Genomic DNA, 24,501 nt, shown 5'->3' with positions numbered 1-24,501 from the left:
CTGTATTTCACTGAGCTGCCTTGGAGAAAAACTTAAAATCCAGGCATACCTATTGTGCCCAATAGAAACATGTGCAGCATATTTTGGTGAGTGTTGTAATTAAAGGCAATCAAAGATGTTTTTAGGTTCTTTACATAGTAGAAACCATATGCTTTTTAGTCCAAAAACAAGAGACATTCTTTGGTCCCATTTTCACATTTTTTTTGTAAGACACCGGAATTTAACATTTTATTTTCTTCTTTCGCCAGAGGACCACAGCCATCTATTAAAACTGGCTCTAATACTTGCAGACTGGGGACCAAGCAACCCTAGAGACAAACTGGAAAATTGTACCAATGGAATTTCGGCAACTCCCACAATCAAGTCTGTAATGCCGCAGGCCTTAGTGCAGTCAAAATTTATTGCACCAAAGGGCCATGGACCCATTCAATGAAACAAGATCCCCAAACTAAATTTAATAGGGCTTAGAGTCTGGCTTTTTTAATTTTTATTTTTCCAACTCCCCATCTCCTCCCTCCTCAGATTAAAAGAAGTTATATGGACTTTGTGATGTTTTCTGCTATGTCAAATATCTGCTATACCATCTTTGGCAAAGTCAAAGGACTGGGAAGTATGCGTTTCTGAAAGAAGGCAAACCACTGCACCCACAATGCTGCACATAGACTCACATCACTGCCGTACATCTACCATCGTCCCTTGAAACATGCCGAGACAGGGCGAAGCCCTCAGAGAGTCCAGGGCACCACCAGCCACTGCGTTGTGACACATGGTTTTTAAAGCATTATTTACACACAATAGGGAACACCTCAGTCAAGCTTTGAAGCTTAGTTTAGGGTCTCTTGTGCATTAAGGAAATTAGTGACCACTCAAAAGTGGAATTCGTAGGAGCCATCATTTCATTAGAACATTAGAATCCATCCCAGGGGACCCTGCCTTCACCCTTTCTTCACACACAGTTGATGAAGGGGGGAAAATGTATCTGTTGGAATTTATCATGAAATGGATGGAAATCTCACCTGGGGGCAAGTTGCCACTGAAAGGAATATACAGTCAAATCTTGACTAACTGGAATGCTTGGTAATGAGGTGTTTTTTTTTTTTTTTTTTTTTTGATGAATTATATGACTTTCTTAATGAACAGTGGGGCCATGGAGGAAAGTTTTGTTTCATGGATGATGAGTGAATATCTTTGCTAGACTCCTGAGCCACTTTCCTGCCTGAAAGTCTTAAGGTGGAAGACCTGATTGAATCGTTCCTTGGTTATCATTTATATTGATTGCTTGATGGCCTTTCCTGTGAAGATCAACTCTTATTGTTTGGTCCTCATAGATGTGGAAGTTGCAGGAGGATGGAGACTAAGTGAGACAATGTAAACTACCCTGAAAGAAAAACTATTTTACATTTCTGATGTGATTTTTTTCTTTGTTTCTTTTTTGCTAAAAATGGAAGGGAGCAAGAGCATGCAGCTGAGGTTTCCAGTTAGCTAGATTCCAGTTAATCAGGCTTTACTGTAGATCATTCTTTAAAAAGCAAAAATTTTTAATTTTTTTGCAATATGAGCCCCTCCCCCTCCTAAACAGGAAGTGGGATATTTTAAATCAGCCTCAAAGTTTAAAGGATGTGAATGGTCATATAATCTGCTAAAAATGACATCAATTTCTATTCTAAAAGCTAGGATCAGGAGAGCTTTTAGGAAAAAGTCTTCTTTTAAAAGGGGGAAGTGGGAGGGGTGAGGGAGATTGGATAAGGAGTTTAATTTTCCAAATGCATGTTGGGCAATCCACTCATGCATTTCTTTTTCCACCACTAGTCAAATGAGACAATCTTCCAGAACCCTGAGTTTTAGGTTCCTTCCGTTGCAAACCTTTATAACCACATGTCACATTTCTGCTACATTCCAAAAAAGCGTTGCAGAACCTTGAGAACAGTTGAATGTTTTGTGATGTTGTGCATGCAAAATCTACACATTTCAACATTTCAGCCAGTGTACAGGCAGATCTTCCAAGGAGAACAATTTGGGAGGGATGGGTCCAATTTGAGTAAGGCTTGAACGCTTCTTGCTGAAGAGCTCATTGCCTCTGTGTTGGGTGCAGCGGCAGCATCTATTGACCAAATTTGGCAACTGGTGGGCAGTAGAAAGGGAGAATCTCTGTCATATTCTCTAATTTATAGAATGCTTCCCTGGGCCAAATTACCTGTCTCTTTTATTTTGGGAAAAATCAAACCTTCACATATGTGTTTCTCATCTTCCAAACTTACCCGCAGCCTTTTCTAAATCTGTAATTTTGACTCTTGGGGTTGGGGAAAAGGAAGTTCCCTGGGTGCCTCTTTCTTGAGGCTAGCCTCTGTCTCAAGGTACACTTTCTGGAAAATGTTGAAACGTTCATCAATAAAAGTTGCTGACAGTGAAGCTTTCACTGTAGTATGCCTGATTTTTAATGCATCAACAGTAACTCCTGCTAATATCATCTATGCTATGAGATGAATGCACTGGAGACGGTATTGATCTGTTCTGCATGCCACATGCTCATCCTGCCTATGAGCTTGGCAGGAATGAGCTTGTCAAGGCTTGGAGATGGGCCTTGGGAAATCAAAGCTTCAGGCAGGCAGGCAGCACCTACTTGTTACAGGGACACACACAAAGCCCGCAGAATTTTCCTAGGTCCGTCAAATTCTTTTCTGCTTCTTTCATGTCCTTATTGATTTGGTCCATCCCTTCCTCAATGCGTTCCAGTTGTTCTGATTAAACACAAGTATTTTATCCCCACAGAATGAAGCAGATGGAAAAGGACAAAGAAAAAAAGACAAAACTTCAGACATTCACTTTGACATTAAAAAAGAAAAAAAAAAAAAGAAAGAAAGAAAACTGGACGCCACAGATTAGAGCTGGTACCCAGTACCTACTTGTTACAAGGACATATGAAAAGGCCACAGCATTTCCCTAAATCTTTTAAATTTTTCTCAGCCTCCTTCATGTCTTGGTTGATATGGTTCATGCCTTCTTCGACACGATCGAGTTGTTCTGGTTAGGACAAAGGGATGACAGTGTGGAATGAATTTTTTGGGGGTCTCCAACAGAACATGAGAAATGACTATGTGAAACAGAATTTGAAAGAGAGATATTACAATGCATTGTCCAAGAGGATGCATTGTTGAAGACTGCTACCGCTGCTCTACACAGGTATGGGTGGAAGGAAACAAACAAAATGATGCTCAAAATACTTTGTAATTCAAACATGATGGGATGGGGTCGAAGGCCTGCTTGATTCTGAGTGTCCAGGAAAACAGCACAGCATATTCGCTTACTCAGGCACCAGTGAAATCCAGGAGAAAAAAAAAACGGTGTTAGTTTATGTTTTAGGCATTCCAATTTAACGCTACTAAAGAAAGTATCTGCTTCAACTTTAAAATATCTCCATCTTTTGGTTTTTAAGCATCCTCAACCAGATAAGGGTAGAAAATAGAATCCATTTTCTTCTTTGGAGACAACAGCAGCAGCAGCAATCATAAGCAATGGGTATGGAACTCTTTTCTTCCCCTAGCAGTGGCTGTCTAGCCAGAGGTAGCCATGGTCTGCACTTGATTGTGCATATGTGATTCATAAAAGCTGTTTAAAAAAAAAGAACAACATCCACACAGCAACATTGTAAATCCTGGAACACTGCAATTCCTCTCTCATCCTATGACTTAATTGCTATGAATGTTTTGGAAGGGATTTCACTTCTCTGCCCCCTGATTTCCAAGTCTATAATGGGGGGCATGCTCCAAGCCCAGGCAGAGAGCAGGGAGAATGAATGTCTCTTTGGAAGTAGGACGATGAATTGGAACATAGGACAATATGGTGTCACTGCTGCCAGCATAGCTGACCTTAGTGTATGTAAGACATAGATCAATAGTTATAAATATGAATCATACTTCTAGGTTGCCAAGGTTACATATACCAACTTGATTAATTTTTTTGAATTGTGTCACCAAATTGAGATAACAATTGAGTTCAATGAAAGGATTTTTAAAACAGCTTTTAAAAGACCATTAAAGGAAGGCAGCAATGGATGTCTTGGCTGTCTAATTACAAAACCTAATTACATTTCCATTCCTCTTTTCATCTGTATTTTCATGCATGCATGCCTATGCCTCCTGGAATAAAGGCATGCCTAGAATACAACTGATAAGTACATTTCCAGCCTAAGGGCATACATCATCACTTAAACACAATTTCACATTAAGTTATACAGTGGAAATTGTGCTTCCAAAAAAACTAAGATATATTCACTAGTGACCCAAACTGCCAGACTGTGAATTTGGAAAATAAAAGCCTATTGTGTTTTCTTTCATGAGGCTAAAGAACAGAATTCAGTTCATGAGGAATCTGCTATTTCTCTATGCTTTTGAAATGACAGGTGAAAACAAAATTTCGTTGTTTATCCAGCATTGAATACCTGGAGGAGATAATAAGGTAGTGCAGAACTTTTGCTGAATAAATACAGGCACAGTGACGGCTTAAAAAAAAAAAATCCGCTAAATATAGCTGGGCGTGGTGGCTCATGCCTGTGATCCCAGCACTTTGGGAGGCCGAGGCGGGAAGATCACCAGAGGTCAGGAGTTTGAGACCAGCCTGGCTAACATGGTAAAACCGTGTTTCTACTAAAAATACAAAAAAAATTTCTGGGCATGGTGTCATGTGCCTGTAATCCCAGCTACTTGGGACGCTGAGGCAGGAGAATCGCTTGAACCTGGGAGGTGGAGGTTGCAATGAGCTGAGATTGCGCCATTGCACTCCAGCTTGGGCAACAAGAGTGAAACTGCATCCCAAAAATAAAAATTACAATTAAAAAAATTTTTAAAAAGGGCATATATATATATATATATATATACACACACATGGCAATCTCTACATTTGAGAAGATATTTTTCTTTTCTAAGGATTTCACTCCAGTTTCCTTTTAAGAATGCAATAAATTAGTCTCTAGATCAAGGTAAATATTCAAGTGGAGGGACTGGTGTGGGGAAAGGAACTCATCATCAGATGAAGAACCATTATATGTACAGACAATAGGGATGCCAAATCCCAATCAAGTAATTGCTAATGGCCTCTGGGAGTACAAGCTTGAGACGGATTGGAGCAGGCATCTGGGCTCAGAAGGAGAGATGCTGCCCCCAGCTAATGACAGCTGAAATAAGCATAGATTATGGCATGGGGACACATACGCAATTATCTGTCCTTCTTGAGGAGTTTCTCCTAAGTTACAAAGCAAGTTGACAATTTTTTTTTTTTTGGCCAAAATATCAACTCTCTGACAAGATATTAGGGACCCATCCACTGTGCTTCCAGAGATTAGGAGGTAACATATATATGTGAATTGGTGCACAGGTATTGGACCCATGAATTAGATAATTGATATTAAAAAGGGAAAAACAAACAGGCACGTCTAAATCCTTATTTCAGGAAGCTGGGCTCTGCCATCGGTTACCAGCTTAATTTGGCAAAGTTTTGACTAAAAGAGAAAACTCTGAAGCTGAATTTGATTCAGAAAACTATTCAGAAAATAGTTGATTCAGAACACTATTTTATAACTACCAATATCACTTGAATATACATTTATATATGAATTCTAAGTCAAACCTTTAATTTAAAAAATATTGTGGAATCATTTTGTTGCAGAAATTCTAGCAATAATATTATTTTTTTGAGTGTACTGAGTTATGTTTGTGGAGATGTTTGGCATATTGGGACTTCACGGCACTTCAGTGATTTCTGTGAAGATGCTTTTCAGGAAATGCTTAAAAGCATCTCATTCTGGGATGGACAGCAGCATCTCTGAGGCTGATGCAACGCACCATCCAGTGTTGACTGCTTTTGATCTCCCTAAGCTTGTTTTCTGGCTGGTTTCTGTTTATTCTTGGGGGCTGGGAGGAGAATAACAGTAGGGAGGGGGTCTTCAGGTAGGTGACACTATATGTTGGGGCCAGAGCTTGGGCTTTCTTTTGCCATGATATTGGATCACTGGATATTTGTGATAGATCCACCAATGACAGGATCCTCAAGAATCTATATTAATGTTTTTCATTAATATTTTTCCAATGACTGGTGGAAAGAAAATTTCTACTAATCTCTCCTAAGTAAGCCAACATGGGGCCCTTAGTATTCTCAACCTAGTAAAAAATCAGTAGAAGAATAGTAAGCATTAATACTATTAATATAGTATGCAGCCTTCATGAGTATACCCAGTTACAAGATGCTGCCTCTATGAATTTCATTTTTCTTAGCATTTATGAACATATAGAAATTTATTTAAATTTAAATAGCCCTATGTGGCTATCATGACTAAGTACAGCCTTAGGCATTCATAACGGTTATTGGTGAGTGGACTTTAGCTAGAGAGATGGTTTTTCAAATGCCACCTTGTAGTGCCATGAACCTTTTAAGATAGCCGACTCTCTGGACAGGGATTTACTTTGTCTTTCTTCTGTCAGACAGTAGTCAAATATTTCACTGTTTAGTTTGGAGTTGATCCCAGGAGATTTTCCCAAGAGTCACATCTTCAGCATCAGAACAGACATACAATTCAGCAAAGACCAGCAAAAGCAACAAGAGATATGCAGGTAAAAGCCCACATTAGTGCCAAGATCATTTGGGGACTTCCCTTGGTGACAAATTTTCTAGAGGAATGAAAGTCCCAGGGCTCAGTAGGTTTCCAGGGCTGGTTGTCATGCTCAGTGCTCCTTGGTGTCTCCCGATACCTGGGTATAAAGCAAGAATTCCATAGGAAATTTCCTAGCGCAATCATTTAACTGGACAACCTGGAATGGCCTGGCCTGACCCAACAGTGGTTGAGATGGTTCTTTAGAAGGATGGCTGTTTCTTGAGGTTCCCTGCTGCTGTGAGGTAGAAATAGTCAACAATTTTGGTGCTCACGCATAAACGAAATTAGTAGAGCATAACTGAAGAGAAATTTCAAAGCAGTTACTGATCTAAACAATTAAAGGCAAAATTAAAATGCATTTATAATGGCAATGAAGATAGCTGTTGACATGCTCATCTGTCAATTAGAAAGGTCCTTCTGGGTCCCTACTGCCTAATTAAAAAAAAAAAAAAAAGGTCCTAAGCTCCTATTATACTATAAAGGAAATGTGTACCATTTAAGACCGGCCAGAAACCACCCACTTTCGGGGGTTTTACAGTTGCATGTTTCTCATCAGTGTCTATCTACTCACCACACGTCTGGTAAAACCCAGTCTATCCTTGTTTAATTGAGGAATTCAGCATTTACTGTGGTATGGTCATAATTGAAATGTCTTAGCCGAGAACATTAAGTGTCTCATGGGGAAATCTGTCAAACAGACATTCTATTCTGCTTTGTTTCTCAGAGAATAATACATAGGTGATTCTGGAGATCATTTGTGCTAAAGAATATATATTTTTGCATTTTTATGAAGATTTCAGCAAATTATATCTCTAGATTTTCTTCATCAAAGTACAATGCAATTTATCACTCATGTAAGCCTATTATTCATGTTTTCTCTTTTTGGTTCCAGGTTTGTATATATTCTTTTCCATGTCTTTATGTCAGTGCTTTATTGTTCGGGGGGAAAAGGTTCTAGTCTAAATCTTTCCTAAGTCTACCCTCCATTGCAATGTCTCTTTTTCCACCCACATCAAGTTACAAATTATTAACTTAAAAAATAAATAAGGTGAAACTCCTAATGAGTGTATATGTTTCAATTTTGCACTGGAAATCAGGTACTACTCCTCTATTGGGAACCTGTTGTTTAGTTATTTTTTTAAAAGCAATGACTTGCTGCATCCTGAGTTTCAAAGCCTGGGACATTGTTACACAGATCCAGCCAAGAAGTCACATAATAGTAACAAACCCATTTGGGGAGTTCTGAAGGCTTCCATTGCCACTGCAATATCGTCAACATGGAACTCTAATAGACTTTGTTATTTGTGTACAACTTTTGACAATTTGTATTGGGAAAATTGAAGGAAAAACGTTGGGGTTTATGTTCAACTTTTTTTTCAAGCTTTTTTCTCCATTTTTTTTTGATCAATTGGTATATATTTATTGAAAAAGTTTAATACAAATAAATAATGTAAAACCGAAAGTCCTTATGTGACAGCCAGATGCCTCCAGCTGTGCAACTATGCAGCCTGCCACAGTGTTTACCCTGAGGCCAGGCTGTTCCTGGGATGCTTCAAGCCAATGGCTGAGCACAATGGGCTACTAGTGCTAGAACATTTCTGCCCAACACAGGGCTCCTCTAATCAGCACTCTTTGCTCTCGGGCTCCCCATCGGCCTGGCTGAGGGCTTCTCAGAGCGGTACCCATCTACTTTTATAGGCGTCAGACCTGCTTCATAGTCTGAAGGCTGTCTCTGCCTGCTCCCGCCCACTCTCCCCTTGACCTATCACAGACGTTTCCCCAATAAATCTCTTTTGCTTCTAATTGGTTCCTGGCATTTGCTACCCAGGGGACCCTAAATGAGGCATCTTCCTCCAGTCCCTTCCTGCTCCCACCCCAACTCCACAGAAGTCAGTAAATAAAGATTTACCTTATGTATTATATTGGTGGCAGAACAATTCTTTTATGGCCGTACCACAATTAATTGGGTTGGTCTCCCCACCGACAGATACTTAAGTTGTTTCTAGTCTTACATTATTATGAGTAAGCCACATGCATTTTACTTCATATAACTGTAAATGTATATCTGCACTGTAAAATTCTAGGAGTGGAGTGTCTTGGTCAAAGATGGGTGCACTTTAAAATGTGAAGATATTATCAAATTATTCTTTAAGACATTTGTGTCAGCCTACAGTGCCTAGCTGTGGAATAAGAGTTTCTGTTTTCCCAACATATTCACAACACTGGTTATTATCATTTTTTAAAATTTATGCCAGTCTGCTCTAAAAAGTGGTATCTTGTCCTTGTTGGTGATTAGAGCATGGTTTCATACATCTGTGATGACGTCTTATTTTACATCCATTTTTCCTTTGGGTTGCTGCCCTTTTCTTTGATACGCAAGGGCTCTCTGAATTTTAGGAGAAGTGCCTTCTTTCTGTTATCTGTCAGGCACGTTCCCCCACAGCTTGAGATTTATGCTTAGAGTTTATTTAAGGTTTCCTGTGTTGTGAATACATTGTACATTTTCATCTTTGCCATTACAAAAAAATAGTCATGACTCCAAAAAATGTTCTAATGCTTTTACAAAGTATGAATAAAAAGAAAAAAACTTTGCAGAAATCTGTTTATTATGATAAGAATTCAGAGTGGAATCAGGTAACTGACTTGTGGCTAGAATTATGTACAATCTCACCATAAGGCTAGATACATTGAGATGAAGAAAAATGATGATATTACCCTTTTTAGTTTCCATGTTAGGTATAGAGATGCTATATTAAAAAGCTGGCTCTCTGATTTTCCTTGCTTCTAGCATTTCTGTAATAATCTTTAAAACGGGCCAAATACTTCAATTGGTTCAATGTTCTATTTTCCAGATAATTTCCCTCAGGTTATATTCTGTGAAAAACAGCTCCCAGGTATTTAAGAAATACCCATAGTGACTTGAAAATCAAAACTACTAGATACTGAATTGGGATGGTCAAAAGAAGCAGACAACATGATATGCCATATGCTCATTCTATCTACATATTATAAGAAGAAAACCAAATTTATTGGGAAAGTTTAGGGGCAAGGATAATAAGAAAATTCTTACACTGTCCAAAATACTATCATTTTAAAAAAACAAACAATGGCTTTTGCCTTCAAAATTCTGTTACCCCAACATATATAACAGAGATAGTGGTATCATTGATTCACTCATGAAGAAGGCCTCAACATTTCCATACGTTTACCAATCTTTTCAACAGAGAAAGAAAAAAAGCAAGATGAAAAATCTAGAACCTGCATATTCGTGTACGTGTGTAACACATGTCAAAGCGACCATCTGCATATGCACAAGTAATTTTAAAATGCACATTATTCAGAAGAGGAATTGTTCTTACTGAAGAAATCTGAACTTACCTCCTTGTTCATCCAACATAACCAAAGTCCTGATACCAGCATCTTTACTCTACATTCCAATAACGGTAGCAAAGTTGAAAAGGAGTTAGAGAGAGAAAAGAGAGAAAGAGAAATCAGTAAGGGGACAATTAGCCCTAGAAATGGAAAATGAAGAAGGACCAAAAGAAAAAAGGGAGGAAGTATGACAAGAGCCCTGAGGGATTATGGAGGGATAGAAGAATGGGCCAGCTGTGGACTTGATCTACCAGTGATGCTTTAGGCAGAATGAGGAAATGGAGCACTGTCTCCATGGGGTAGGGCTGGGGTGGGGCCTGTATGAAATCGGAATACACATACTTCATATTATACTATAATTTTATATTTGGAAATAAACGTGTTTACAGTTTTTATAACACCAATCACAGAAAGCAAACCTTTGGAAATCTTCTAGTCTAAATGTTCTTCTTTGGCACGATCTATCAGAAAGTCTTCATCAGTGAAATTGGGGAGGGATGCCCCATGGGAAGATGTGCAAGAATCTTGGTGGTGGGGGTTGAGGTTTTTAGGTTCATCAGAAGAGAGCATGGCTTCACAAAGATTGGGAAACACAGCTCAAAAGGAAACTCACTCTCCAATTTTCTCTCTCTATAGAGAGAGTCTGCAGTATTTAGAATGGGTTTGAGATGAGAAATAAGGGCTCCAAGTTCTGAAATCTGATATTCTGCATAATAATCTAGTGTGAGAAAAGAATTCCTTTACAAGTTTTACAGAAGTTCTTCTGTTCAGGAGAAGTCTTTAAAAGGCATCCCTCATCTCCTTATTGTTCAAATAAACCAAATATGACCTGAACCATGGGCAGGAAGGGAGTGGGAGTTGGTGGGCAGGAGAGAAGGAACAAAGATATCTGTATCACTCATACTTAAGAAGCCTAATTTCTAGAAAGCCTAATCAGTTAATGCCTTCCATTTTACAGGGTGACTGTTAATGGGTATAAAATGGCATTGCTTACAGTTTGGATGAATTGGTTTTTCAAGTAAAGCTCATGGTACCCCCAGAAGAAATTCTAAGCTAGGACCTCTCTCATGGTGCTTATTTTCCACTGATGTACTTTGAACTAAGAAAGAAAGAGAGAGATACTAGTGGAGGCCAACAAAGTGCTTTTAAAAAAAATAGTATTTTAACACTTACATTTCAATAGTGCTTCCGAAAAATAAAATACTGAAAATGATTTCTGTGAGCTTTTATAAACTCACCATTTTAGAGAATGTGTGCAGTTAAATCTCCAGGACACAAAAGCCTACCTTGCCTTTGAGCACACTTTGATAGGCTTTAGTGGCAAAGTCAGGATGTAGTATGGACAGGGCTGGCCCAGGATGGCCTCAGGAGTCCTTGACAGCACAGACTCTGGAGCCAGACTCTGGGCTGGAATGCTGGTGATTTCATTTCCTAACTGTGGGGCCTTAGGCAAGTGTCCTGATTGTTCTGTGCCTCCTTTCTCTCCTTTGTAAGACAGCAATGACAATAGTTAATACCTCATTGAGGAGGTATGTGCATTAAACAAATTAATATGTGGAATGTGCTAGAATGGAGTGTTTCTAAAATAAATATATTCAGAAAATGCATCTATAGCAGGCTATCTAGGCAAACTAAAAATATCATCATTATCAAGTATCTGAAGCTTCTAGACCACTACTTTTCAAACTGGAATGTGCATATGAATCCTCATCTTGTAAAATGTAGATTCTGATCCCGTAGGGCTAGGGTAGAGCCTGGGCTTTTCATTTCTAACAAGCTCCCTAACATGTGGAGCTGGTTCAGGGACATACATCGAGTAGCAAGGTTCTAGACCACAAAAGACATTTCAAAATATTTTCTTTAAATGGGTTGTAAATAGGCTTTTGTCTGTACTAGCCTGTATTTTAATGATTTATTTGCTCTTTTCTGCATTCTTTCTCCATTTCTTGTGAGATGAAATTATAAAAGGCAGATGGCTATTCGGGCATAGGGATGTGACAATGCAGGTTCTGTTGACGGCAGAGGCATCTCGGAGAGCACTTTCTCCTCGAGGGCCCAATCAGGCCACACATGAAATCTTTGCTCCATTCTACTGGGGACAGTGGTTGGGAAAAAGGTTAGTGATTTTAGTTTGGTCAGTCCAGCCCTCATCTGTTTACACTTTCTTGATATTCTATTATACCCATTTATTTTTATGTGGAGCCCTGCAAGTATAATTGCACATTTGTCCAATTTGGTGCTGAATGTTTTAACACTAGAATGATTCACGGAACTAATTTGAGGGAGCAAGAGTTTTTTAGGTTGCCCCAATTTGGGAGAACAGAAGCAGAGAGCACTGATGTGGGAGTCAGGAACACTGGGTTGTGCTCTTAGCTCAGCCAGCAACCAGTCATGAGACCCTGGAAGAGACATCTGGCCTTCCAGAATGTTTCTCCACGTTTAAGATAAGGATAGGGATGCCGAGTAAGATTGAGAAGATTGAGTGGTTGATAGGTTGGTTAATCACTCACAGGCTCCTTTTTACTTTTCCTTCCTTCCTTCCTTCCTTCCTTCCTTCCTTCCTTCCTTCCTTCCTTCCTTCTTTCCTTCCTAGTTTATTGAGCCTCTACTCTGCTCTAGGCACTAAGGATAATGGGTAGACAAATGCATGACCTCTCAAATGTGTCCCTTTGTTTGTGAGACAATTCGGTCAGGTGGGCAGAACCAGGATCTAGGAGTCATTACTTCTGACTTCTAGACCTATCTTCATAATGCTAGTGCTCTAAGGTCACCTGTTCTGTGTCTCAGCTTCCCAGCTGTCAAATGGGGACAGTAACTGCTCCCTCATAATTTCTCACAGTAGTTATGAGGGTAAGATGAGCCTCAGAGGGTCCAGCCTCTCAAGGTTCACCTCTATGGGAAGCTGACACCTCCATGAGTTCAGGAAATAAGACGTTGAGTAGAATCTCAATCCATTTAGAATGAGCTGCTTTGTTTCCTTAGATCCTTTTGTGTGTGTGTGTGTGTGTGTGTGTGTGTGTGTGGAATTCTCAAAGAAAAATAATGATTGTAAGAGACGCTGGTGGAAGAGAAGTGTGATGTGTAAGAACTTACACTCTGAACTCAGATAGACCTGGGTTTTAACTTCATCTCTGCCGTATATACCTGTGTGTCTCAAGCAAGCAACTTAACCACTGTGTACCTCAAGTTCCTCTACAGTAAAACAGAGATCAAAGTAGTAGTAGAAGGAAGCTGACAAAGATTGAATTAGGTAATGTACATTTGATGATGATGACAGTGATAGCTCCAAGCACAGTACCTGGCACATTTCACCTTGGTACATGTTAGAACTTGCGTTTGGCTCCACTCTTTTGCTGACAGCTTCTATTAAAAATAACTAGGTTGCTTTTGGGGGGAGCTAGAAGCTTAAGGAGATGGGCAGGGATAGAGACATGATTTCAGGGAGGCAGAATATTACTTTCTCTTATTCCTTAAATAGTATTATGTTTTAGTAGCTAGGAGTGTGAGGAGGTGGTTCTATTTTTATCTTAGCTCAATTCTTAGTTTCTGTTTGAGATTGCTGGGAAAATCGCCTACTTAAAAACAGGGGAGTTGGAGATACGAAGGATTACTTTTTCTTTTCCATTTCTTTCTTTTCTCTTTTATTTCTCTATTTTAATTAAAAAAATTTTTTTTCCAGATGAACTAAGACAATCTTTATAGAACGTTTCGAATCTTTCTTTTGCCATTCTGAGATGCTTTTCCCAAAGTCTAAAACATTTGAACTAAAACTAGAACACTCCAGGCACTCTCTCCAAAAGACCCCACATCTGCATATCTGAAAAGGACTGCTCAACCTGATTTTTCTCATTTTTAGCGGAAAGTCTGGCATACACCGCTTTAGAATGCTTATTCTCTTTGCATGGCCAAAGTGTCTTGAAAGTCTTGAAAGATAAGCTGGCATAAAAAGAAGGATGCTAAAACATTCATGAAATATTAGTTGTGCAATAACCACTCCATGGAAGTTATGTGGCGTCTCTGAATTGGCCTGCCCTAAGGCTGTGGGGCTTTTCCTGGGCTTAATTTACATAACCCAAGGCACTGATGTGCAGACTCCATTTCCTGCATTTAGCATTAGCAGAGTTAACTTTTTTTCCTGGAATTAAATACTCCCTCCTTAAGGATACCTTAATGAGTCTCTTACCAGAATCAGTTGTTCCCTCCCCTATGCGCCTAAGGCAAATATGCCCTTGAATTTGCAGCGCTACTTACATATCTGTTTCCCAGCAAGATACCAATTTACATCTCTCTTCCTATCCCCAGTTAGGTATTCTGTGAATATTTGTTGAAACGCATTCACCAAAAGAGAGTTCCTAACTCCAGGCTGAGAACCAAGTGCTACATGATTTCTAACCTTTTTACCTATCTATGGCATTCATTTTTTCTGAACTTTCTCCACTCACCTCTGTGTAGTTTTACATTACCCTTGAAATGCTGATAACGATGACTATTAAAAAGCAAGGCCCCACCCCTAACCACGGCTACACCCTGGAGTCTATTAAGGATGGTGTAAAGTTGTATATTCCACTGAAAGACAGATTGTTTGCCTTAGGGAGACTTCACAAGTTTAGTAACCTTTCCTGTCTTTGAGACTGAATTTCAATAAGGATTCAGCTCAATTCAAATTATATGGCACTGTCAAACCTTGGGATCATGAGTAAGATCCTGGTGCTTCAATCCTCAGGTTTTCCAAATGATTTCTGCCCTTGATGAATATTTAATGCAGATTCTCTTTAGAGAATGTCCTTTTTGATTGAAAAGCAGAATATCATCTAAATAGCCAATGTCCTAGACATCAGGATGTTTGACCATAAATATAAAATAACCCAGGAGGAAGTAAGAGCAAATCAGTCTACTCTAATAACACTTTGCTCACAATTTCCTAAGCATGGAGAGTCTAATAGCCTCCTCTCATTTATTAGAGGCAGGAGATAGCTTCCATCTCTTTTGATCCTTGTTCTAAGATGTAGCTGCATGCTTGATTGAAAAATGCTTTAGGAGAAACAAAAACATATGATTCGAGAATCCTACTTCAATCAATAAGCTTTTGAGAAATTTTCCCCTAGAATAAATTAGAGCAGATACTCATTTTTGAAGACTGGCCGACATGGCTTGCAGTTTAAGAAGATACATGAAAAAGTGACCATGTCTCAGACTCTGATGTGTAAGGGGTCAGTTCAAGGTGTGCGTTCTGATTGATTTGTTTTGCTCCTTTCCACAGTCTAGGCAGCATTTCAACATTGCACAGGCAGGCAAATTAGTGACAGTTCTGGTATTTCGGAAACTTATATCAGATGTGCACACACGTAAGCAAAAAAAGAAAAATGGGATTGGAGGCTATGGTTGAAAGCCATAAGGATGTATTATGATAATAATGTAATAATATACAATCAAATAAATATCTCGGTTGATTTCTAGGCTCCCTTCAGGTTAACTTCAGAGCTCATGTAGGCATATTACTAAGATGGGCTTCTTTCATTTTTCTTCCTCCTGAAAACTTGAGAGAGAATAAGTCCATGCTAAGACTCTTGCCTGCACTCCTAGATTTAGAATATCTACCTCTTTCTTCATCCTCAAGTATTTCTGCATGAGCGGCAGCGTTCCCTGGACTGTGCAGATAAAATATTGCTCTTCACTTAGACAGAACGCTGCTTCCCTGTACTGAGGACCTGCTTTGCTAGGGCTGCCTTCCGGTGTGGCCCGTTTGTGCCACATTGCAGGCTCGAATTATCATTCTGGGGGATAACAGATTTTGTTATGTGCACCCCACCCTCCCACCCCCCGCCCCACCCACTTGCCAGGCTTCCTAGGGAGTGCAGGCTTGCCACCTCCTTCCCACTCCTCCAGTGGCAATTCACATTTAGCCATATCTCATTCCTAGGTGAGAAGCTGAAGCTACAGAAATAAGAGAAGGAGGACATTGGCTCCTAGAGTGTGAGAGGCGGCTGCCTTTGCTTTTACCCTTTGTAAAATTTATCTTTTCTTCCCTTTCATGTTGTTGCATATGCAATTTATAACATGAGGGGAGTAGGCTCATTTAATCATTCTGCCAGAGAAAGCCCAAGATCTCTAAAAACGATAATCACACATGTATTTATATACCGATAAGCAGTTTCAAAGCACAGCTAAAACAGCATCTCACTGAATAAAAACTATTAGGCTTGTTTTATTAGGTTAAGATAAATATAGTCCAACCCATTCTTTTTCCACTTCATCTCTCCCATTGGGCAAGTTCAATTAATCCATTTATTCTGCCTGGCCGACTGCTGCTCTACCAAATTGGAATGAGTGAGGTTTATGATTGCAAGTGCCCTTTTGATTCCATTATTGCTATTTGCCCCATTTTACCCATTTAAAAATAGTTTGGGATTCATTAACCCTGCCTTGCAAATGGGTGCTCAATCCAGACAGGAATATAAAAAAGCTTCTGTATTTATATTATTGGACTTGATATTTCCCTTTGTTAAAGGGTTTTCCTATTTTTTTTCATAAATTTTAGTGCTTGACTTTAAACAGAACAATTTCTAAAAATGATACACCTATATGCATACATATTTTTAAAAGTCATATATGTGGCTAAAGTTAGAACAGAATCTCAAGATTAGATGTAATTTATAGGCACCAAAATAATTACAAATAAAGTTTTATGTAGATAATTCCTTTGTATATTAAAAATTGCTCTGATTTGCTTAAAGTGATACAATCTTCTGTGATTTCTTGAGAGCACTGACTTGGAAATTCTATTATTCTCTGCTTCCCAGACCAGACTACAGAGGTGGCTTGGGCTGGGAAGGAGGGCGAAGGTGTCTTCATGGCTATCTGGCAACTTAAATACAGCATCTCCCTCATTCTGAGCCTTTCTGATGGGCTACATCCACACTGGAATCTAGGGGATCATGGCCTAAGGAAACATAATAGCAACTAGGAAAGGATATATCAGCATAAGGGATTTGTTTCTTTATCTTAAAATACTGTCACTTCTTACCTCTTCAACCAGTTGCAGCATACGACGGGTGCTTTCCAGCGACTAAGATTTAAAAAATAAACAAACATAAACTTTATGAGTGCAGGATCCAGAGATCTTGGAAAATCAGAAATACTTTATTTACTTGAGAAACACAAATGGTCTCTATCACATATTCTTTTCAGTTGGCAAGTGAAACACAAAACGTCATTACATTTTCAAACTAACTGTTTCCTGTCAGGCTTTTTACATGATCAGATTCCCTAAAGCAATTACATTAAAGCTTATCTTCAGAAAATCAAAACCATATGAAGCTGATCTTGATATCAAAGACGAAGTAATCTGGAGAAGATAATTTTGCATGCTCAGAATGCATGAAAAATTATCTCAAATACTCAGAGGACTAATTTGGCCTCCTTGGGCCAGGAATATTAAATTTTAAACACGAACATAATTTTTCATGAATCGAGATGAATATAACATCAAGTTTCTTACAAAGCTCCTAGAAACACAATTGGAAGTTCTTATCAATACAAATTAAGTTGTCGCCTTAGGGTGAAAAAAATCAAGCATGTTTGAAGATAATAATAATTATTATCTTCATCCTTAGGTAAGAAAAAATGAGACGGAAAGGCTGAGCTCTGCAATGGTCCCCCGGGCGCGGCGTTGTCACTTTTTTCTCAGTTCTTTTGAAACGACTAGAATCCAACAACCAGTGTGATTTCTCAAAGCTTTGCTTTTAACTGACAAACTTATTTTGAACAAGATTCTGCAGGGACCTGAAGGATGTTAACTTCCCTGGAAGAGCTGTCAGCCGGCTGCTTTTTGAAATAGAATGGCTGCAAGCAGCAGTCTGCTGGTAAAGGTTTAACTACCGGGTATCTGGGAAAAATATACGAATACATACATGTATTCAAGTTTATTATTTTACTGATAGAAAGGATGAATAGCACAAAATTTATAAATAATAATAAAATATACAATACTCTCTTTATTGTAAATTCCACATAGCCAATTGATTCTCACAGAAAGCTTTTACTGATTTTTGCTGAACTTTTGTGTCTATAGCTAACCATGTGATGAACCAGAGTAGTTCTGACATGAATATTGGTTGGATATTTTCATTTATACTAATGAGTAAGAAGAAAATGAAACAATGAAGGCATGTGTTGGAATTGTACTCATTTGTGAATGACCAAAAGGATTTCTTTGCCTTAGAGAATCATAATTTTCAAATACTGGAAGATTTCCTCTTTTTGTGTTATTCATAGTATAATGGCTGCAGACATACATACTTTTAACTTTAATCTCATTATTAATATTTTCTCTACTTTTTAAAGTCTAGACAATCAGCAAAACAATAAGTCAAGCCCTGATCTGCAGTATTTGCAGATTCTTGGGTTATAAATACTCTTACTCTGTCTGATTTTTAAATTTTTAAATATTTTTAGAGATGGGAGTCTCTCTATGTTGCTCAGGCTGGTCGTGAACTTTTGGCCTTCGCAGTCCTCCTGCCTCAGCCTCCTAAGTAGCCGAGATCACAGGTGAGAGCTGCTGTGCCCAGCTCTGCCTGATTTTAAGCTACAACTTCATATTACTGATCATGAAGTTGGAAAGATACGTGGTAACACATTATTATACCTTATTTCCACCCTACATATAAAATGGATGGATCTCAAGATCATGGATAATAGTAAAATGTAGCAAAATAATTAGGAAGTGATGAAGTTTGAGTGTTTATTACTTTTGATTTTAATAGAATCTATCTAATTGTCAGTTTATATAATTCAATTTTAATAATGGCTGCATTTAGCAACCAGCTTGCAAAGTTCCCAAAAATGTTAACAATCTGTTCTCAGAACTGAGCCTTCTCCAGCATAGAACTGAATTGAGGCACCCAAAGACATTGCTTTCTCTTCTTAGAGGACCTTGACTTCTCAAGATTTCTAGAAATTGAGAGTTAGGGCCAAGACATTAATTTGTATGCAGCTTTTATAATCAACTCATTCTGGTCCACAGAAGCCTTAGGTGTACAGAAAATCAAAGTCATATTACTTTTTCTAAAGAAATTGAGACATTGAAAGAAAGGCTTTCCCTACCTGAACCTGAATAAGACAAACCACTCAGGCCTTCATCTTTTGCCTCCCTTCCTAGGTCTCCACTCCTTACCTCATCAGCCAACTGGTCAGCCCTTCGCTGCATCTCCTCCAGCTCATTGCGCATGTCTGCGTCTTCGGCCATGGTAGCGGTGGGGAGTGGCTGGGCGCCTGGGCTGGGGGTTCAGTGACGGGTTTGGCTCTGGACCTGGGAAGAAGTAGATTTGAAAATATGAGAGCTTATATATGTTCATGTAGGTGTGTGCAAAGACCAGAAAATCTAAATGGCCCATACTCAGTCCACATGACTCAGTTTTCTGATCTGAAAGCCATGCTCAGACAGGGGTCAACAGAATTGTGCTGTTTCTCCGAAAGATGCCACAAATACATACTTGCCAATTCTGCTATGGAGATAGACACCTATCTACCTGTGAAATATTTTTAAAGAGACAAACTACCCAAGGGTTGGGAATGATGAGGTTGGAGGGATGTGGTTTGGGGTTAGTGTACTTTTATCATCACATTTATTTATTTATTTATTTATTTATTTATTTATTTATTTATTTATTTGAATAGCTCTATTAAGGTATAACAGATATACAGTCCACCCCACATATTTGAAGTGTACAACTTGAGAAGTTTTGACATATGTATACACCCAGGAAACCATGACTGCAATCAAAACAATGAACATAGCCATTACTCCTCCAAATCTCCTACCCACCCACTGGCCTCTGCCCTATCCCACATGTCTATGCCCAGAAAACTGCTGATCTACTTTCTTTTTTAAATTTTTTTGAGATGGAGTCTCGCTCTGTCGCCCAGGCTAGAGTGCAGTGGCGCGATCTCAGCTCACTGCAAGCTCCACCTCCCGGGTTCACGCCATTCTCCTGCCTCAGCCTCCTGAGTAGCTGGGACTACAGGTGCCTGCCACTACGCCTGTCTAATTTTTTGTATTTTTAGTGGAGACAGGGTTTCACTGTGTTAGCCAGGATGGTCTCGATCTCCTGACCTTGTGATACGCCCGCCTTGGCCTCCCAAAGTGCTGGGATTACAGGCGTGAGCCACTGCACCCAGCCTGATCTACTTTCTGTCACTATGCATTAGTTTGCATTTCCTATAATTTTATATAAATAAAAATCACATAGTATGTACTACTTTTTGTCTGCCTTCTTTCACTTAGCATAATTATTTTGAGATTTATCTGTATTGCAGCATGTATCAATAGTTCATTCAATTTTTGTTGTTGAATAGTGTTCCATTGTGTTTAGAAGCATGTGGAAGCCAAAGGCAGAAAATCTTTCATCTATTTCAGTCGTCATCAGAGGTTGCCAAAAGGGCTTGTGTGAGGGTGAGCTGCTATCACTCCAAAGAGGGTGGGTCCTTGGTCCTGAAAGGTGACCAGTCCATTTCTTGGCTACTCTCTTGAAATCCCACATGGTGCAAACAACAGGTACAAGGACTGAGTCCATTCCAGAGAGAGCCCTTCTTCCTTCTCAAATATTTATTGAGCACCTGTAATATGCCAGGCAGTGTTAGGCACTAGGGATACAGCGATGGACAAGATAGGCAAATTCCCTGCCTTTACAGAATTCAGTCTAATTAGATGATTCAGGGTGATGATAATTACACTAGGGGACATGTCTGGTATCATGGGTGCCCATGGGTTTGTAACAGGCCTTTCTGAGGAAGCCACGTCCCCAGGCCATCGAAGGGAAGGGGGTAAAGGGCCCGATGGGGTAGGTATCTGACAGAATGAAAAATTCTCTGTGAGTAGCACATTTGAAGAAGGCATGGGCTCTTGTCTTGTAGCTGAGATGGTCAACTGTGCACTTTATCCTCACTGTTGCATGGTAGAGCATGATCTCTGGGAAATGGCTGTGCAGCCAGGAATTACATTTCTAGTTCCCATTGCAAGGAAGTGGAGCTTTATGGCTAGAGACAGTCCATGAGTGGTAGTAGAACAATGTGTGTCCCTGTCAGTCTAAGGCAGTTCCGAAGCAGGTATTCTCCTCCCTCTCTTTCTCCTTCTGCCAGAAAAACAGTCTTTAAGGATGGCTAAGCCATGAGACCATGAGACATATCCCTGCATGGAGGAAAATGACTCCTGGCCAGTAACACCTGAACTCTTATGCGAGCAAACAATATATTTCTATTATGCTATGGAAAATGTGAGGGTTGTTTTGTTATAGCAGCCTGTTTTACACTAACTAGTAAATGCCTGAAGAAACTTAAAACGAAACAGAAACATTGCATACGAGCATGATTTCCTAACCAAAAAACATATTTGTGTTTGTCCTTCTATTGAAAACCGAAGCTGGGAAAGGAAATTAGATTTAGGGCCTTGGGGCACTACCATGTTTATTATTATTATTATTTGCATGAGAATGAGAATCAGTTTTTGGAAAAATAAAAATGAAAATTCTGTATGAAAAAAAAGTCATGAACACACTCATTGGGAGGCAAGGGAACAAAAGTTCCCAGAGGCAGGTCCTAGATCTGATCCTGGGGGAGGAGGCTCTGCCATCTCGCCTTCCAGGTCCACGATTCTACTGCTTTCTCAACAAGGATGAAATTTTAGTACATATTAATATCACTTTCCAAATTTATTGCTCTTGTGGAAAAAAAAATCATACTCTTTAGGGTTCTTAAGAGGAATCCTAAAGTGAAACTTCTTTGGAGATAACAGGTTTCACAGTTCTCTACTCAGTGATTGCTGGGCAAAGCAACAAATATGAAATCTGAGTAAAAAAAAGAAATAACAAAGCTTTAGGGTTGCTTTATTCTACCACTGGCGTTAAACAAATAATGGAGTAAGTTTATGTGAGGTTAGCTTTATGGGCAGTCATTTAATAACTGACAGAGCATCTTACTATGAGCCTGCTAATTTTCGAATGCCTGTTCTGGCCACTAGAACATGTGCTCATGAGATGATGTAGAGATGTGAACACTGTGTTTTATTTAAATACATGAGACTTTATTTCCATGTCTCCATTTTAGAAATTAGGATCTAGAAAACAGACACTGGAAGGAATTTACACCAAGTCACTCCAGAATCTTAAGATGCACAGAAATGAAATTTCAGTATTCCCAAGTGACTGGGCATCTACCCTCCAGAATAAAGCAGTGGACCCGTGGGGAAGTTGAGTAGACTACGGACCATAGTTTAGTGGAGTGGGTGGATAAAGGCATTGATGTCAGAAAGACCCAGCTGGACTGTTGGCTCTGGCGCTCAGAAGCTGGGTGAGTCTGGGTAAGTTCATCGCCATCTCTGAGCTTTAGTTTTCTCAACAGGACAAACAATACCAATCTCATGGGGCTGTTGAGGGGAATAAACTACAGAAAAGTTCAGGCCAACCTTTTTTGTAAAAAAGGATGTGGAGCTTAATATTCAGAAAGCCTCACTAATTCAGGACAGCCCCACACCCTTGGCTAAGAGGGGAACAAACTCAGTATTTGTTAATCAGCTTTCCTCTACTAACGGCTGGGCACAAGGCATGTTGCTGTGGTGCTGAGCACCCATGGAAGCTTGAAACCAGGGAAACCAGCAGAGTGCCTGAGCCTCAAGTCTCCAAGCAGCACCTCTCACAGGAGTACAACAAGGAGACAAACGAAAGTGCCTTCTGGCCCCGCGCTCCATCTTTACATTTTGCTGCTGGGTTCCTGGGGGGAAAATGTCTATCTTCAGCGTAAGCAAGCCATTTACCTTTCCTTTTCACAGGTCAGTTTATTAGAAGGCAGGGGTCCATGTGCTTTCAGGTCTGTAGTGCTATTGCTCTGTCCCACTCCTTCAGGTCTATTTGCTGATGAATGTTTCTGTGCATGCTCTCTCTCTTCTCTTTCTCTCTCTCTCTCCCTCTCTCTCTCTCTCGTGCTCTCTCTCTCTCTCTCTCGCTCTCTCTCTCTCTCACACATACTCAAGTTTCCTGTGTTTCCTTGGCAATCTCCTCTCAAAGATGTTATTCTCAGCATGTGAAGAACAGCTGTAGGGCACCCTGGCTCCAAGCTGACAGCAGCCTATCCAGGCCTGGCTGATGGGCAGCTGGTGCGATGGCGGAGAAGCCATGTGGCAGATACCCTTGGTTTCATCACTTTCATGGTTCCCCCAGGAGCTCCCACACCTTTGTCCTGCTCTAAAACATGGAGATTCATCTGTGATTTGGGAGGAGGGCCGATGAATCCAATGGATCTCAAACACACAGCATTTCAAAGCTGAAAAAGCAATTCCCCCTCTTCTAATAAGAACGGCTGGAGAGTGGGCGCTGAGTGTACCTCCAGATCTTCTGTTGGGATGTTTACTGCTAGTGTTTAATAAATTGTTCCTATAAACCCCAAACTCATGCATGTTAGCATTCTAAAAGACAGCAGCTGAAGAGGCATAAGGATGTTTATTAATAGTAATTTCAGTAGCTGAAAGGATGTTAGTAGTGAAGTGGCATTTATGATCAAGGCAGCCTGTAATACATCCCTCATATTAGCACATTAAACTGCCATCTTGTGTGTTGCAGAGCAGGTGGAAAGAGGAAACTAGGAAGCAGAGGAAATTAGGAAGAAAACCCACACAAAACTATTCCCCGAGGCTCTGATTGTAAGACAAACTCCAGTCTATTAAGAGCCTAACAGTATCTAATTAATTATCTCAAATCACCAGTGCTTATTAGCAAAGGGTCTGACCCCTAGTTAGAGTTCAATTCATGTTAACTGACATGGATGAACTGTTCTGACACTCCCATGTAGCATTCAGTGTTCCCAAATCAGCACTTTACAAGGTGTGGTCCAGGGCAGAGCTTCTGAAACTTCCCCCAGAGTCAGAATATGCAGAAACCTTGTTAAAATGGATTGCTGGGACCCACCCTCAGGGATTCTAATTCAGCTGGTCTGAAATGGGGTCACTGATTCTGCATTTCTTTCTTTCTTTCTTTTGAGACAGAGTTTTACTCTGTCACCTTGGCTGGAGTGCAGTGGCGCCATCTCAGCTCACTGCAACCTCTGCCTCGCGGGTTCAAGTGATTCTGCTGCCTCAGCCTCCCAAGCAGCTGGGATTACAGGCGCATACCACCATACCCAGCTAATTTTTTGTATTTTTAGTAGAGATAGGGTTTCACCATGTTGGCCAGGCTGGTCTTGAACTCCTGACCTCAAGAGATCCACCTGCCTTGGCCTCCCAAAGTGCTGGTATTACAGGCGTGAGCCACCGTGGCCAGCTGATTCTGCATTTCCAGCCAGCCTTCAGGTGATGCTGAAGCTGCTAGTTCACAGAGCACACGTTGAGTAGCTCTGGTCTGTAGGACCTTCTCTCCTGGGATGTTCATGAGCATCACCAGGTGGGGTGGTGGGAGTCCTACAGTTTTTTGTTGTTGTTGTTTTTGAAATAGAGGTTCGCTCTT

The 24,501-nt window shown here is 39.9% G+C and overlaps 1 protein-coding gene across 4 annotated transcripts in view; it reads right to left on the bottom strand.

The window, feature by feature from the left end:
• Window positions 1-24,501, bottom strand: part of SNAP25 (synaptosome associated protein 25) — an 88,094-nt gene that overhangs the window by 12,063 nt on the left and 51,530 nt on the right. For 2 of the 4 annotated variants that reach the window (XM_003252644.3, XM_030821985.1), the window contains exons 2-5: window positions 19,188-19,322; window positions 17,040-17,081; window positions 10,022-10,070; window positions 2,621-2,738 (exon numbers count right to left, since the gene is read on the bottom strand). In XM_003252644.3, the coding sequence (XP_003252692.1) occupies window positions 2,621-2,738; window positions 10,022-10,070; window positions 17,040-17,081; window positions 19,188-19,259 (281 nt within the window). In that variant the 5' untranslated portion in view covers window positions 19,260-19,322. Of the gene's footprint in view, window positions 1-2,620; window positions 2,739-2,903; window positions 3,022-10,021; window positions 10,071-17,039; window positions 17,082-19,187; window positions 19,323-24,501 lie in introns of all 4 variants that reach the window. The other 2 variants (XM_003252645.3, XM_030821986.1) reach the window with 1 other exon arrangement.

Source organism: Nomascus leucogenys, chromosome 11 (assembly GCF_006542625.1).
Source record: "Nomascus leucogenys isolate Asia chromosome 11, Asia_NLE_v1, whole genome shotgun sequence".
NCBI classification, from domain to species: domain Eukaryota; kingdom Metazoa; phylum Chordata; class Mammalia; order Primates; family Hylobatidae; genus Nomascus; species Nomascus leucogenys.
Note: the sequence above shows the minus strand (reverse complement) of the source record. Positions and strands in the feature narration are given on the sequence as shown.